The following is a 15606-nucleotide window of genomic DNA, read 5'->3' on the forward strand; positions in this document are numbered from 1 at the left end:
GAGGTGTCTTCTGCAGCTCCCTGACCATCAGACAGACCATCTCTGCAGCTCCTGAAGGAGTTCAGAGCAAAGTTAGGGCCAGAGACCAGTTTTAGGACATCGCCTTAGTTGACACCATACAGCTTTCTACCAAAAGCTGCTCCCAAGTTCTGTTCTGGCAGGGTTCTGGTCATGGCTCCTGCTGAAGGGAACTCTGACAGCTGCTTTTGTCATTTGTGGAGAACAGCCCAGCGGGAGCCTGGCAGGGAAGCAGTCTTCATCCATTAGAAAAAACATCAGCATGAGCAAGCTCAGCAATCCCTTAAACAAAGTACTGCAAGGCTACATGCTGAAAGAATGCTGATAGGGCCACCAGTAATTGAACAACACTGCAGACAAGCACCATGACACTCACCAATTGCTTTTCCTAATCCAACCACTGCCGATCCTCAACCCATCAGATACACCCGGCAATACAAGTGCAGTTGAGCCGCTGCAACAGCACTCAGATGGCTATGGATGATGTGCAGATAGGATGGATACTCCAAAGATTTCTTCACTGTTGTGTATTTGTCCTTGCCCTGATCTGAGACAAAAGCAGAACGATGTAATTAAGTATATCACAGCAAAAGCACCAAGGGATAATAGTCAACCAAGGTAGATATACAGTCACTGCTGCAGTGGGGAGCAAGGAAAATAGCACCTATAAATACAAACCTGCTGAAACACCACTAAACCAAAAGAACATATTAAGGATATTAAGATTATAATGGAAGGGAACCTCCTCCATTAAATTCAGCTTTGAGACCAAGTATTTGGGGTTAAGCAATCGTAAATCTTCTATAGCAGTACACAGTGCTCAGTACCAGCTTTCCAGGGAGAAAGAACAGACACAGAATTAGGGTGCTTCTGGCCTTCAGAAATCTGGTAACTGCAAAACATAACAGCAAGAAAAAACATTATAGAAGAGCACTTTTCTGTATAGCATTGCAGATGGGCACCGGTTGCACAGCCATTTCCATTATTGATGAACCACATCATAACTTTCATGATGTTGCTTGAAATTCATGGCAGGCCAAACAAGTTCACAGCTGTCCAGGTTCATTGTTTATAGCTTCTAGAAATCCAAAAGCTCTCTTCTATGACTCTGAAATTGCATTTATATTCCAAGAGGCACTTAGAACAAATATCATTGGTCTTAAGATAGCCCTCTCAATATTCTTTGAAGCAAGTAATTCTGTCTGTTTTATTTATCGAATGCTATTAAGCACCATTTTGAAATTCTAGCTAGATGTTCCTCGAAGAGACATTTCTACATCAAAGCAAAATGGGAAGATATTGACTAACCTATTCTTTTCCTAATATGCTGCAGTAGTATTTATTAATAATATTTATCCCATATTTTCTGCACAGTGGTTACATTTTTCCATCCTTACCTTATATAGGGCTCTATTGCTGTTAGGATTCCATGCCACTGAAAAATCTAAAGAATTTTTCTTCTATTCTTGGCCCAGGGTGCCTCTCATGTACCATTTACATGAGGTTATCAATGCATGCATTTTCTGTAAGGTTTTATTCGTGGCTATCATTTTCCCTATTTACTTAACATAATCTATAAATACTGGCACATAAACATATTTTATGTATTTCACATCTTCTTTTAACAACTCTCGAATCAGAAAAGACCTCCAAAACTCAGTTAGCTGTTTTGATGACCTAGTAAAGCAGCTGTAAGGAAATACCATTCATCATTTCTCTTTCACGTTCAAGTTTTTCCTCTTCCTCAGGACTATTTCTGTTTTGCTTAATGACCCATTCCAAAAACAGCTGCAGATCACCAAGCACCTGCCAAGATGTTTATCTATTGCCCATTAAAACTGCAGCCACTACAGCAAAGCAACCCTTTGCTTCAATTTTTCTAACCGACCAATGGGACACACAACCATTCTCCCTGTGTGCACTCCACACCCCAGCAAATATCATCTACATGGTGCTATCACTTCAGAGGTGGATGTCACCAGCACAGCTTGTTCAGACATTTTCTACTGTAAAGTAGAAAAATGCAGGAAAATGCATACTGTGGTTGCACTGTGACGGGTTCCCCATGGAACCCCAGCAAGACCTCAGCTGCATTTCAAATCACATCTGAAAGAAGAGCCTGATGTTTAGCAACCTGCCTGCAGCACAGCTTGGTGACCTGGACTTCCAGATAACCAAACCCTCTGGCTATCATCTCCACAGACCACTGTAGCCCCTGCACTGAAGCACATTTATTTTCTGTTTTTAAATGCCTACGTGAGACATTTCCATGGGAAGCCTAAACATTTTAAGAACAACTTATTCAGAAACAGAGTAAAAGGTGATGCACAATCACTCTGTATGGACTAACGAACATAACGGACCCCCAGATCTAATCATGAGTAAGCAGTGTCTTCAACAGGAAAGGTATACACAAAGAAACAAATTGAAGATGTTCAGGATTTCCTTTGATGATGTCCACATAATATTTTGGGGATAACATACACACAAGAGGTTAACAACAAACACACACAAAGCAGAATTATGACACAATTTGCTAGATAAACAAAGCTAAGCCAATTCCTTTGAAAGGAGAGGAGGCCCAGAGTGGGACACAGGCCACTCACAAGGAGTGCCAAGAGGTAGCAGCAATGCACAAGTGAGAACATCAGTCCCTGCACTATGCATTTAGCAGAGAAAAAGGAGAAAATTCTAACTTTGTGGTCCTCTCAATAACCATTTACTTTCTCTATTGCTTCCTTTCTCTTTGCACCTTTGCCAACTTTTCTCTCGTTCCTTTTCTCACAGACAGCCACATCTCGTACCATGCCACACTAAGCAGGAATCCACATGAGCCCCAAAATGAGTTTGGGGCTGCAGTTGTCTAGGAACCATATAATAATTAAGGTTGGTTGGATCTTAGAAATCCATCAACCTGTGACCACCATGCTCACTAAAACCATGTCCCTATGCACCACATCTACGTGCTTCTTGAACACCTCCAGGCCCCCTGTTGCCACTGCCACGAGGAGCATGCAGAGGGACTTAAATGAGGCAGTGGCACGCAAAGAGCAGCAGCCTCATGCGATGGTGTGCTTTCCCCTTCTTTCTTTCTCCCAACTTTCTTCCTCAGCCTGGCCTCACAAATAAGGCCCTGCACAAGCAACCAGATTAATGACCACAAATCTGTCTAAGACTAGGAGGGGGTAAAAGAATTGATAGCAAACACCTGGTTCAACAACCGAGAGCCAGTGGAGCATACACCTAAAAACAAAATATGACTCTGAGACAATCTTACCCCATAAATGGTGAGCAGACAGAGAGCTCCATGACCTCTCCTGCATGGCAATAATCTGTACAGCAGGATCTGCCCTCAAGGACGCCTCTCAAGGTTGCACCATGAGGGTGGCATGCTTGGAGCAAGGATGCTGCCAGTGAACACCATCATACATTTGGTGCTGGCCAGCTGCTTTCTCATGCTCCTGTTCCTTTACAGCAAGATGCCAGAGCCCTCTGGGGTGGCTGGAGCTGACAACTGCTTCTTCTATGCTCACAGTACAGCCAGCCACAGCCTGGACTACTTCCAGGGCACTGAGCTGGCCAGTGAGAAGAGACAAGAAAACAATTCTTGTATATCATTCTACTTTGGGATTCAAGAACAGACCTGCTGATGTCTGATAGATTTCAGGCTTACTAAGAAGCCTTCCTTGCAGGAGGCAGGCAGGACCAGAGTGACACCCATAGATCCAATGGGGCAAGGACTACTGTAGATGAAACAAACCACTCTAAGAGGGAGCCTGGTGAGAAAAATGCACTGTTCAACTCTTTTGGTGGGCCTATGGAGGTGGTCTCAGCTTCATTCCCTGCCCTTCCTCCTTACCTTCTGGTAGTTCTAGGATGATTTTTCACTTATAGTATTGTGAAAGTGGAAAAAATATATATTTTTACAAACACAGTCTAGAGGCACATATTTGTATTGTCTTTGACTTAGGAGAGAACTACAACCCAGTAATTTCTTTTATGTGAATTGGAAGACTCATATACTGACTAACCCCTCTCATTTTGTGTGGGATGTAATTCTCCAATTACCTGAGAAAGCCTTACTTTCAATGCATCACATATATTATAAGCAAGCTGTGGTGTTGGTATCTTTACATTGAACCAGCAGTTAAAATTCACACATGACAGAACAAAACATTCAGTCATTTCATCTCGTAGGTCACCTCAACTACAGTCAAATTCTTCCAAGCTTTTCCTCTCCCCGTCTTGTCGTCTGGAACAAAATCATCAGGTAACGTCCATCAAAGATGTCAAGGTAAATGACTTTTCTAGTTCTTCAACACTGGTAGGCTCCCAAGGATAAAAAATAACCACTTTCTTCTTTTCCATCATGAGGAAACCATTATCACTAAACCTGCCCTTTATACTCCCTACATCCAGCGTAACAAAAGGAGCAATAGCAGTAGTCTGAAGATCAAACAGATAAACATCATCTTGTTGGGATACAGTGGCCTGGAAGAAAAAAATAAATAAAAATAAAAAACATACTTATTAAGAACAACCAGTTACAATCAAACTGTGAAAGAGTTGTTTGTGATTAAAACAGACTGAAACAACATATTTGATTAAAGTTATTCTTATTTTCCTGTTCTTCTATTGAAATATATTCTGGAGCTAGAAGGTCAAATACATAACAATCACGCAAAAATTGCAAATATTGATGATAGCTTTTCTTCAGAATAACACAGATTGTTAAAAATGCTAAGGAGTGTTTTTACTTCATTATCTTCTTTTGAAAATTACCAAGTAAATAGTAATATGATCTCAGAACTTGTATCCTAAACTTACTGCGATGATCTACTGTGGAGTTCCCCCTTTACCTAAATACTTCACGTATAACCTATAAATTTATGCTCTAAAGTAGCTGGTCTTTTTGATTACATCAGTAATAGAACCACATAGATGCAAAAGATGGTAAAAGTCACAGCAACACAAAAGGTCACCTCTTCCTAATGGAATAGGGCAGTGAAGTCTTTATGCTACATAGAAAAGTCAGTTATGTTGTGAAATATCAGAACAAGGCCTAATATTAACTTCTATCAGTAGTTAGTCTCTCTTAGGCTTAAAAGCACAAACAGGATGCATTTTCATGGAGTGGTCTCCATTCCCTGTCAAGAAACGTTATGCTACATTGCTTTTAAATACCAATATGTAGAGAGCAAACAATGCAAAAAACACATCCTGCTTAAAAGAAAAACAACTCTTAATTTTTAAGCACAGGTGGTTTGTATTTTGTGCTTACTGAAGAAACAGTAAGCAGCACAATGAAGGGTAACACTTGGATTAGCAATATATTTGAAAGTCTAGTTAGATTATTAGTAACTACATATAGGAGCACCACCTTCTCATGAAACAGAAATATTCTGTAAATCACAGCTGCATATGTTCTTAAAATAACTACTCTGCATTTATCCCTGCTAGCTATCCTTACTAGCTGCTACTGCGGATACAACACAGCCATGGGAAAAAGGCATGAAATTTCCCAGCAGTGCTCCAGTTGCAGAGCTTTTATTATTGGTGATGTCATCCTCAAAAAAAAAGAAAAAAAAAATCCCATCATGACTCAGACTCCAGATTGTGCCACCAGCTGAAAAAAATAAATAAAAACCAGCCTGGTTTCTTTCCTTTGTATACTCAGAAAGCAGGCCCTGCTGCCATCAAAGAGATAAGAGGGGAAAATCTAGCCCATTTTCTTTTTGTAAAGCAATTATGCTGGTCTAGATTTAAAGAGATTAAAGACCTCTATTCTCCCCTTGTTTAGTTTAGCACTAAAGAGCAAGGCTGCAGTCTGGAAGCCACATGTGAGAACACACAGGTCCCCATTCAGCCACTCTGCTGACTAAGAATTTCACAGTGTGATTTACATACTGAAAAGTGAAGCTTAACCAAATCTGTGTGTGTGCGTGAGTATGTACACACACACACAGAGCAAGCCTGCATATACTTACATAGAAGTAAGCTTGCAAGGAATGGGAGAAATGCAGGGAAAAGCAGTAAATGGAGTAAGCAAACATGGAACACTTTAATGCTTTTGTCTCTTTTCAAAAGACTGCCACACTTTACAGATATTATTTAACAATCACCGTTAGGTAAACCTTAGCCCCATGCCTGGAGGGCAGGGATTTGTAGAACAAGGAAATGAGTACGCAATGTTGCATGTTAGCAATGTTACACTGATCTAAAAGAGCTTGAGCATTTCAAGAGGAAATACTGTCCACACTAAAGTACTTCCAGCTCAACTGAACTACCTTGACCTTGTACCAACCTACACTGACGTTTTCAAGCCAAAAACACTTTGCCACAATGCTATTTGCTGTCTGGAGACAAGAAGAATGAAGGGAGTAATGCTACAGCAGTAAGTTGAAAGATAGACAAGACAAATGAAATGGAGACTTCATTATTTAAAAAAAAAAAAAAAAAACATAACAACAAACACATACATGGAGAAAACAGCGCTATTCAGATATGCACATGGTGACAGAAAAAAAAAAACCACATGATTTTGTACTCCTCTACATAGAAGCTAAATTACTGCAACTAAGGAGACAAAACATTCAGTGGAACCAGAAACTAAAAGAGGCAAACAACTCAAAATACTTGGATCAGCAAAACCAAATACAGTAATTTAACATGGCTTACACTAAGTTGCGTCTTTTCCAATCCTACAGCATCCTTCAGGGATGAAAGGAAATGATGATTCATGGGACTCTGGAGTCCATCTTCACCCACAAGGTAAAAAGAAACAACACAGCTTTTCCTGGTACAATTTCTGCATCTTTCCAGCAAGGCATTTATGGACTCCTTGTAGATGGAAAAAGAACTTTGTGCTTTAACAGTCACACCATCTTTGACAAGAGTGCATACTGGCTCCAGAGAACTCCAGGAGTTCACAATGACCTGTTCAGACACCACAAAGCTTAGCACAAGAAAAATTACATCTCTGAAAACAACCCAGTATCCTAGGTTTCCTGACACTCATTGGAAGAGATGTTCTCCTGACAGTACTGGATGATTTTCACCTCTAGTAGCAAGAAACTCTACAAGAAAAGATTTAAACAATCAATACTGAATAATAAGACCACTACATAAACCTAACAACATGTATGTTGCAGTCAATCTGGATCTGTTGCTCTTCTGCTCTTCTCATCTGTAAAGGTTTTGTTTTTGTTTTTGTTTTAATCTCTAGGTTCCTTGAAAGGAAGGGGTTGCTCATTTCTGCCAGGGGTGTGCTGGAAAATGGAGTTGCTAAGCTACTAATTTGTTGACTTTTTTCTTTCATTCAAGTTCCTCTGCCCAATTTAAAAAGACAAACAAATGGTTTTCTTAAAGTTGCTCAGTGTTATCTGACATAACTCATCTTCAGCTCTAACTGAGCTCTGGCCACACAAATGTTCTCCCTGCAAACAGCATCTCTGTAGTCTTCCCACATTGCCTGACCTTGCTTCCAGCAGCCATACACCTTCTTTTTCTAGAGCTTTTTCTAAGTTCTAGAAGATCCTTGTTCAGCCAAGCCAGCCTTCTGCCCCACCTGCTTGACATCAAGCATTTTGGAATTGCCTGTTCCTGTGCTCACAGAAGGTGATACTTAAGTGACCAGCACTGACGGAGTCCAATGCCTTCAAAAGTCATTTCCCAGGGTACTATAAGACAGCCTGAAATCAGCTCTCCCCATATCCAGGGTTGAGGTTTTAGAAGCAGTTTTCCTCCTACCACCAAAGATTTTAAATTTAATTACTTCATGGTCACTATTAATTCATGGCCATCAATTGCCACTTCAACCATGAGACCTTTGTTCACAAGTGAACTGCATCCTGTTTAGTTGGGGAATGGACTTACAGAATTTTGTCTATATGAAGATGTGTTCATTTAATTTTCCTGTATTCAGTAGCTGACATTCTCTAGCAAGAGACATGAGAGTAATTGAAGACGTGTCACTTACCTTCAAAGTCAGCTTGTGGTCTGTATGAAAATCTGAGACACCATAAATGTACAACACACCATTATCTTCATAGGCCACAGGCAGCAGTGGGGCAAAGAAGTTTTGGGCAAAATAATGGAGCAGTTTCCACTTTCCACCATACTCTGGGAAAGGGTAAAAAGGGAGAAAGATTCAGACAAAAATCCAACTTTACCTTGGCACACAATACCTTCTTGTGCTCTCAGGTGCTGCTTTAGCAGTATAATGTCCCCTCCAGTCCTTTTCACCCTATCAGGTAAAGAGGATGACTAAAGTTAATCTTGTTTCCTTCCAGGCATGGCTCTCCTCTGGAATGAATTCGATGCTCTTTAAAGATTTTTTCGAGCTTTGCCAAAATGTCAGATTTTTAAAAAAGTTTTAGTCCTACCATTGGTATGCTGTCATTCAATTACAGAAAGCCTCAAACATGAGAGACCTTAACAGAACTGACACAGCACAGTACATGTTAAGCAAGCAGTTAGACCTTCTACGTTGTTGAGAATACAGGCAAAGACACAGGCACTAGTGGCATTGCCACCAACACCCACCATCGTAAGGAGATAGACGCAATGGTTTGCCTAATTACTCTTTTCCCTTTTTCTCAGTTCTCCTTTCAGTTCTTCCCTAGAAGACCAGGAGCAATTAAGCCCAAGTATTCAAACCAAGGACAGCTCTGAGTTCAGCAGTATGAATTTGACAAGGTCTAGAAATAAAGCTCACCCTGTGGGATTTACTGGAGACATGCTGTAGATAAGCCAGTTTGCTTCGCCTGTTTAAAGGAAAACTATACCTCATTACTTTTAATATATTGACAGTCTATCGTTAACAGACCAGAAAAAAAAGTGATAAACTGTCTCCTCTCCAAAAAGAGTAACTTTGCCAGATGAAACACTGCCACAAAAACATTTAGAAATATTTCTTTCTCTATTTATTTTCTACCTTGCATCTTCTGTCAGCATTTTCATTCTCTTTGCTAAACTGTTTTTGAAATAGCACTAAAAACAGCAAGTCAGATGCATTTTCTCATTAAAAAAAAACTTAGATATCTACTTTTTTTTTTTTCTCCTGGTTCTTTGTTTTATACAGCAGGTTTAAAGTTCAGAGACGCTGGAAAAGTATTTCCAGTAATACCCCAGTGTTTTTTGCTTGTAAACACCATACAATCAAGGACTTCATATCCAGAGCAATGTAGGTCTTGACAGGGTGTGTCTGTGGCTTTCATAGGCAGTCCTGAACATGCTCAGCCTGTACTCCATACAGACATGAACAAATTTCATGGAGAACAAAGTGCATTAGCTCCAGCTCAGTACCCTGCACATCACCTTGTTTTAAGCAAGCTCACAATTAGCTAGATGGATGAACAGACAAGAAAACTTGAATCTGCCTGGAAAATTCATATAAAACTGAACTATGTTATAAGATCAGACTGTTGCCAACAAAATGACACTGGCATCCATGTTAATTGTACTGGGGCAAACTGAAGAGACAAATCCTGAAAAAAAAAAAAAAAAGAGGCTGGACAGTTTCTTCAAAACAGGCAGTTTGCTGCACTGATGGACATTGTGAGCATATTGGTGCCACTCAGCACACAAACAAAGCCATGTTGTTTCATTTCCAGGACAACTCCTGGTAGAAAGCACTGCTAGTCTGAAGTGCAATTCCTCCAAAACCAAGGAGTGCAAACAAATTATTTTTCTGGGCCATAAAGTATGAAGAGATGAGAGATTTGGACTGTATCTTATTTGAAAAATAATAACAGCCATCCTTGTATGAGAAATGAGCGCTGCCCTCAAACCCAGGCTCTGAGAGGGTCTGAAATCTCGGAAACCTTCAGGACTGCCACAAGACTTTCAGGAGTTCCAACTGTCGTGCAACAGATGCTTTTCACTGTAGGCCTCAGACAGAGCCCTCCGTGAGCACAGGCAAGACACTCAAAATGGGTTGAGGTTTCCAGCGCCTGCTGACTTGAGCTTTTTCTTCAGTTTAATTAACATGATGAAAATCTAGACTTCCGCTGTCTTAAGTATGAAAACAAACAATATAATTGAAGTGGAGCAGTTTCTGTAACTTAGCATAATATAAATTCTTGTTTCTCCTCTACTGGGCCTGACCCTCCATTTCCCCTGTGCCTTAATTCCTGATTGATTTTCTTAATGTAACCACATTACAATAGCTACTGAAAGGAAAAACAGGTTCTCTGCCTAGGCAGCAAATACAGAGATCCTCAGATAACTGGTACTGCAGAGAAAACAATACAGAGTAAACTTGGCATTGCACCTTTGCAGGGAGAAAACCAAGCAAACAACAACAAAAAAAACCCACCCACAATTGGCAAACAACAGCAAATAAGCCACACACTTAAAAATTTTTACCGTATCAAAACTCATTCTAGGGTTCAACTACTATAGCTTTTGTTTTAAAATGTTTGCAAACATCATTAGTCTGCTTACCTGAGATTAACTTTTAAGGTTGACATATCCTTCCCCAGAAAAGCCTACAGCCACTTTTATGAACAAAGCTAGACTGCCGGAGCAGGTTCACACAGATGGAGACTTTCAAAGGTAACTTTTCCAGCAGTAGGATCTTGGTAATACTATCGAAGTAACTTCAGACAGCATAGAAGCTCACTGACAGAAAAATCACATTTTTCAGCTCATCACAGAGTCGTGTTTATTGATTTAAAAATCAGACAAGTTGCATATAAAATACTCCTCCTGCTCCAAAAACGAATGCCAGAAATCTGGACATCAAGTAGCTATCCTGAGATATTTCTGGGTTTAAACCTTCCTGTTACAGGTATGCATAACAAAGGCAACAGTCCAAAGTTAGTTAAAACAGCCCTGGAGTGGTTTTCCTTCTGCTTCTACTCCTCCCTCAACATTTAAATGGATTCTTGAAGAAATCCAAGTTTCCCATTTTTTTCCTGGTGATAACACGTGTCTGCATTCTTTGTAATACCAAACTCCAGAAAAGGAAACTAAAATTAGGTTTGCAAAGAGATGTCACCAGCCTTTTCTGGCTGTTCCCAGAAATTTTCTACACTCACAGCAGGAGTGAGAACAAGCAGATCTTCTCCCTGGAACAGATTTTCAATTAATCACACCAGTAAACGCAACCTGATAAGCATGCAGCTAGTTCTTTTCTCACATCACTCTCATGAGTTCAGATCTATTGCTCTCCATAATAGGTTATGGTGTCAGTTCACCAAGGGCTTTGAATATTGAACCTGCAATAAAAGCCAGTTCTCTCTTCAAGGGAATCTCATGTTAACTGAGTTGGGTACCTTAAGGTGACAGTTGTGGGGTAGAGTGATAAATTGCTGCATACATCACAGCACTCTTCAAAACAGTCAACACAAATGCTGAAGCAGTCAATGTGGCACAAAGGGTTTCTCAAACAGGTGCTAACAAACAAAATCCACTTGCAGCATAACCTGTTAAATTCTGAACAGTTGACAGAAATACTGCACTGTTTTCATTTTATTCCAAGTAAACATTAAGAAAGTGAGTTGAAATGAGATATCTGCTCCCTGTTTCATGAGGAAACATTTCCGCTTGGTACAGGAAATTATACAACCACTTCCATGGGACTCTGTGAAATAACAGATTTAAATAACAGGCATTTCAGTGATACCACCGTGCCAAGGCGCAGAAACATGTTTTTGAAGTGCAAATAAAACTAATTTATCTGAAGCTTTGCATAATTTCAGCTATTAGCATTTCAAAAAAAATCCCTCTACTACACTGCCTAATTAAATGAATATTAAACCTTTCCTCATTCCACTGAGGAAATAGAACAAAACAAAGGGACAGCTGCTTCTCTGCTAAGCTTCTTTTCTGTAAGCTAACTTCAACAACATATGAATAATTCAAGTATTTGATACATTTTCTACAATGACATCAGCTCCTACTTGAAAATACATATTCACAATATACATATACACTTCATCTATCAATACACCTCTGTCTTTATAAAAAGGCATTTTTTCAAGCATCTTTCTTCATTCTGAGGCATTGAAAGTCTAAGAACAGTCATTGCTAGAATCACAAGAATGAGCATTACGACATTCTCTTTCCTCATTTAAGTCCAGAAATAAGAATGCTATAGTTGGACCCCTGTAAATAAAATAGTTTGCTACTTCTACTGCTTTGTTTTTCACTTTTGGTGGCTGTTCCTTTGATTAGATGAATATTAAAAAGTGAGAGGCACAAATGACTCGCAGAGAACAAAAAATAAGACAGAGAAGGTATGGTAAGCTAAGTTTCTGAAACAAGGCCAAATGACTTTTTTTTTTTTTTAAGGACAGATTGAGAACTTCACACTACCTCCTAGGTTTTTCTAGTCCATTCATATTTCACCACACATAAAATTCTTAAGGAAATATTTTCAAAACCAGAATATTTGACGAATAACAAAAATTGAAAAAAAAACAATAAAAAAAAACTAAAGTCCTATTTAACTGTCATTGAACAGCACCTCCATTTCAAAATAACTTCCAGACAAAACATTCCAAATATGAAACACGACCACTTCTCATACCACTTCTCTCCTACCACACATTCCTTCCCTATTTCTTACTGCCTAAGTGAGTTACCTCTTCATATGCCTCCTACTCCACTCCTGTGTTCTAAAAAGAATATGTATTATAAAGAATAAAAGGAGATATCATGTGTAGTCTAGCTAAATAGCATATTAGCAGAATAATTAAGACACAAAGTGTGATTCAACTCACTTGACATTAAGTTAGAAACCAAACCTCAGCTAGTTATCTTTTCCTACAAAGAACTTCTCAGAAGCTATATGCTGGGTGAGAGGCATCATATGATGTACTATGAAAAGCAAATACTGCAGGGCTAATATAATTCATTCCACTTATCAGACAGTGGTGGACACAATAACCATCTCTTCCAACTGACTACAGAAGAAATCTAGATGCCTAACCAGTAGATAGTAATGTCCAGTCTCTCAGGACAGGATCATGGTTCCATAGATTTTTGACAATGCACTACTGCCTACTGAAGGGAGCTGTTTTCACTGTTTTACCACAGGAGGCAGGGGGGACAAAATCACCAAATTATGACTGTGCAAAGCATAATTTTATATATAGGTGCTCCTTCTTACTCTTCCCTATCATGCTCCATCTATTCTCACACAAGGTGGGTGGGTGCACCTTGTCACAAGGTGGGTTGACAGCTAAGTCAACCAATACAATCAAGAATTTCCAGGCCCTTCTGGAAACAGAACTTCTCATAAATTTCCAAGAGAAAAAAATATTCTGTTGGAGGAAAAACAAACAAACAAACAAACAAATTTGTCTGGAAAATGAGGTTGTACACCTAGTCTTCTTAACTATCACTGTTTCCTAGCAGACAGCTTTATCGGTCTTCAATGATTTCCTTATTTACTTGGGAGAAGTGTGAAAAGCATGTTTTAAGAATTAGGAGTTACATATGATTTTAAATTCTCTAAACAAAGCCTTTCTAGAACATGGCTATGAGTTGGTGGCTACTAAATCTGAACTTCAATAGCAAAACTTCCATAGTAAAGGAATTGCTTCTTTCCTTATCCTCTTTGGCAGACTTGTAGGACGATTCTATAAAACACTCTTCTGGAAAGCACTTCTAAAGGATGGACAGAAACAAAGTGTGAGAAGTCACCCAAGAGAAACTGCAGAACCTTACTTCTTATTCTGATATTTCCAGTTGAGGAAACCAAGGACTGGTTGGTACATTTTATCAGACTGTTGCAAAACTTACCCAAGGAAGACCACGAAGGTGCCTGCCAGATGTCATTGAGTTGCCAATACAGAGCACCCATTGTGTGTCCTTCTCCCCTGATTATTTCACTTCGACTAGAACGATAGAATTCGGTTTCTGTTTTTACGCATTGAGCCTGCATCACCTTGAGTCAAATACATTAAAAAAACATAGTTATTTTACTGTACTTTACTTTCAAAATATGCATTTACTCACGTATAACACAGACTTCGCAGCAATATATTCAAAATTGTGCACCCAAAGAGCAATCTTTTCTCACCTGCATTCACATTTCTTCCCAACTTCCCCATCTATCTTTAAATAACACTTTGTATAATTTTGCATTGGCCAAGTTCTCAACAGAAGCTAAATAACCAGTTTTGTCATCACAAGGAGTATTAACTAGAATGGGAACTTATTAAAGAAGTCACAAAATGAAGGAAAAAGTTACCTTTGAGTTGTCCTAAAGAATAAAGATTACACTTCCAGTTAACTATGAGAGCCAACTTTACTCTCCTTGTCATTTTCACGATTCTGGTATTCTTAAATTGTTAAACTTGTTAGTAATGCCTCTACAGACTTCACCCTGCAGAAACTCCCATAGCTTTCTGAGTGCAAGAGTGCAACCTAACTGCAAGTTTTACCCCTGCTTTCAATTTCACAGCATCATCTATCCTTGTTCTCTTGTCATCAGTGCTTAAAGTTCTCCAGCTGTTTCGGTTTAATATAAAACTTGCTGACAGAAGCTCTCAAACATCAAAAACTTTGTCAACTCCAGTTATTCCCATCAAGAGCATTTCTGAAATTCTTGGAACACAACAAAAAAGTAACAGCACTTTAAACTTGCTTAATATCATTTATAAGTCACATAGAAATTGCAAGGAAAAAAGCAAGTGTGAGGCAAAACTACTTCAGATGAAAAGCAAAATACAATCTATTGATTTGAAAAAAAAGAAAAAAAGCATTAATATTTGAGACTACAACAAAATAAAAGCTACTGATGATCTCACAGACAACTACAGCCTCTCCAAATAACTTTGATTCAAAAGCTAAGGTATTCCTTATGGCAAAAATAGAAGCAATATGTCCCCATGCGCCACACGAAAAGCAAAACATACTTTGTCTAAAACAAGGAATAGCACGGTAGTCCCAGGAAGAGTTGTCTACCAAGAAAGACCAGTATGTCCGCATCCCAGCCAGCAATGTAAGTGTGTCTTGCAAGGAACAGAGATCAAGACAGCACACACAGCTGACTTTCTCCTGACTAAGTCAGTTTCTGCAAAATTCTCCAAGAAGTACACCAGTTCTTTTTTGATGAAACCGCATTCTCTACAGCAATTGAGAGACAACCCTGTACCAAATTATATTGGACTCTCCAATACTTCAGTGCAGAAACTGTTTCTGTATGATTGAATGTTACATAACAGATTAGGTCCACTTTCAGCTACTAAGAATAACTATTGGAACAAATATGAACAGCTACTTATACTGAAGATATCACTGTTACCTGAGTGAGGTAAATCATATCTTTGAACTTTTTTATGGGATCTGTGGTCTGGGGAAGCTTGAAATGATATGCAATCTGTTGAAGCATCTGGTCATTGCCATTTTCATGGTGCTGTCGATGGAGAGAGAAATTGCTTGTGTATGACCAGTCCTCAGCGGAGGAAACCTTTTAAAAACATAAGTAAAATATCTGAATGATGATTGACAGGTTATTCAGGAAAAGGTATCTATTACAGTCTGCTGGCATCACTCAAAACCATTAAAGTGAGCAATACATTTCTACAGCACCTCGTGCAGTCAAGCAAGATTTTTTAGTCAGTAACAGTTTCC

At 39.2% G+C, this 15606-nt stretch overlaps 1 protein-coding gene across 24 annotated transcripts in view; it reads right to left on the reverse strand.

The window, feature by feature from the left end:
• The window catches only part of MANBA (mannosidase beta), a 72240-nt gene that overhangs the window by 7129 nt on the left and 49505 nt on the right, over nt 1–15606 (reverse strand). For 20 of the 24 annotated variants that reach the window (XM_046940856.1, XM_040699886.2, XM_040699888.2 and 17 more), the window contains exons 13-17: nt 15278–15442; nt 13771–13915; nt 7997–8139; nt 6697–6954; nt 395–4509 (exon numbers count right to left, since the gene is read on the reverse strand). In XM_046940856.1, the coding sequence (XP_046796812.1) occupies nt 4285–4509; nt 6697–6954; nt 7997–8139; nt 13771–13915; nt 15278–15442 (936 nt within the window). In that variant the 3' untranslated portion in view covers nt 395–4284. Of the gene's footprint in view, nt 1–394; nt 4510–6696; nt 7095–7996; nt 8140–13770; nt 13916–15277; nt 15443–15606 lie in introns of those variants that run through there. The other 4 variants (XM_040699887.2, XM_040699899.2, XM_040699900.2 and 1 more) reach the window with 4 other exon arrangements.

This window comes from Gallus gallus, chromosome 4 (genome assembly GCF_016699485.2).
Source record: "Gallus gallus isolate bGalGal1 chromosome 4, bGalGal1.mat.broiler.GRCg7b, whole genome shotgun sequence".
NCBI classification, from domain to species: domain Eukaryota; kingdom Metazoa; phylum Chordata; class Aves; order Galliformes; family Phasianidae; genus Gallus; species Gallus gallus.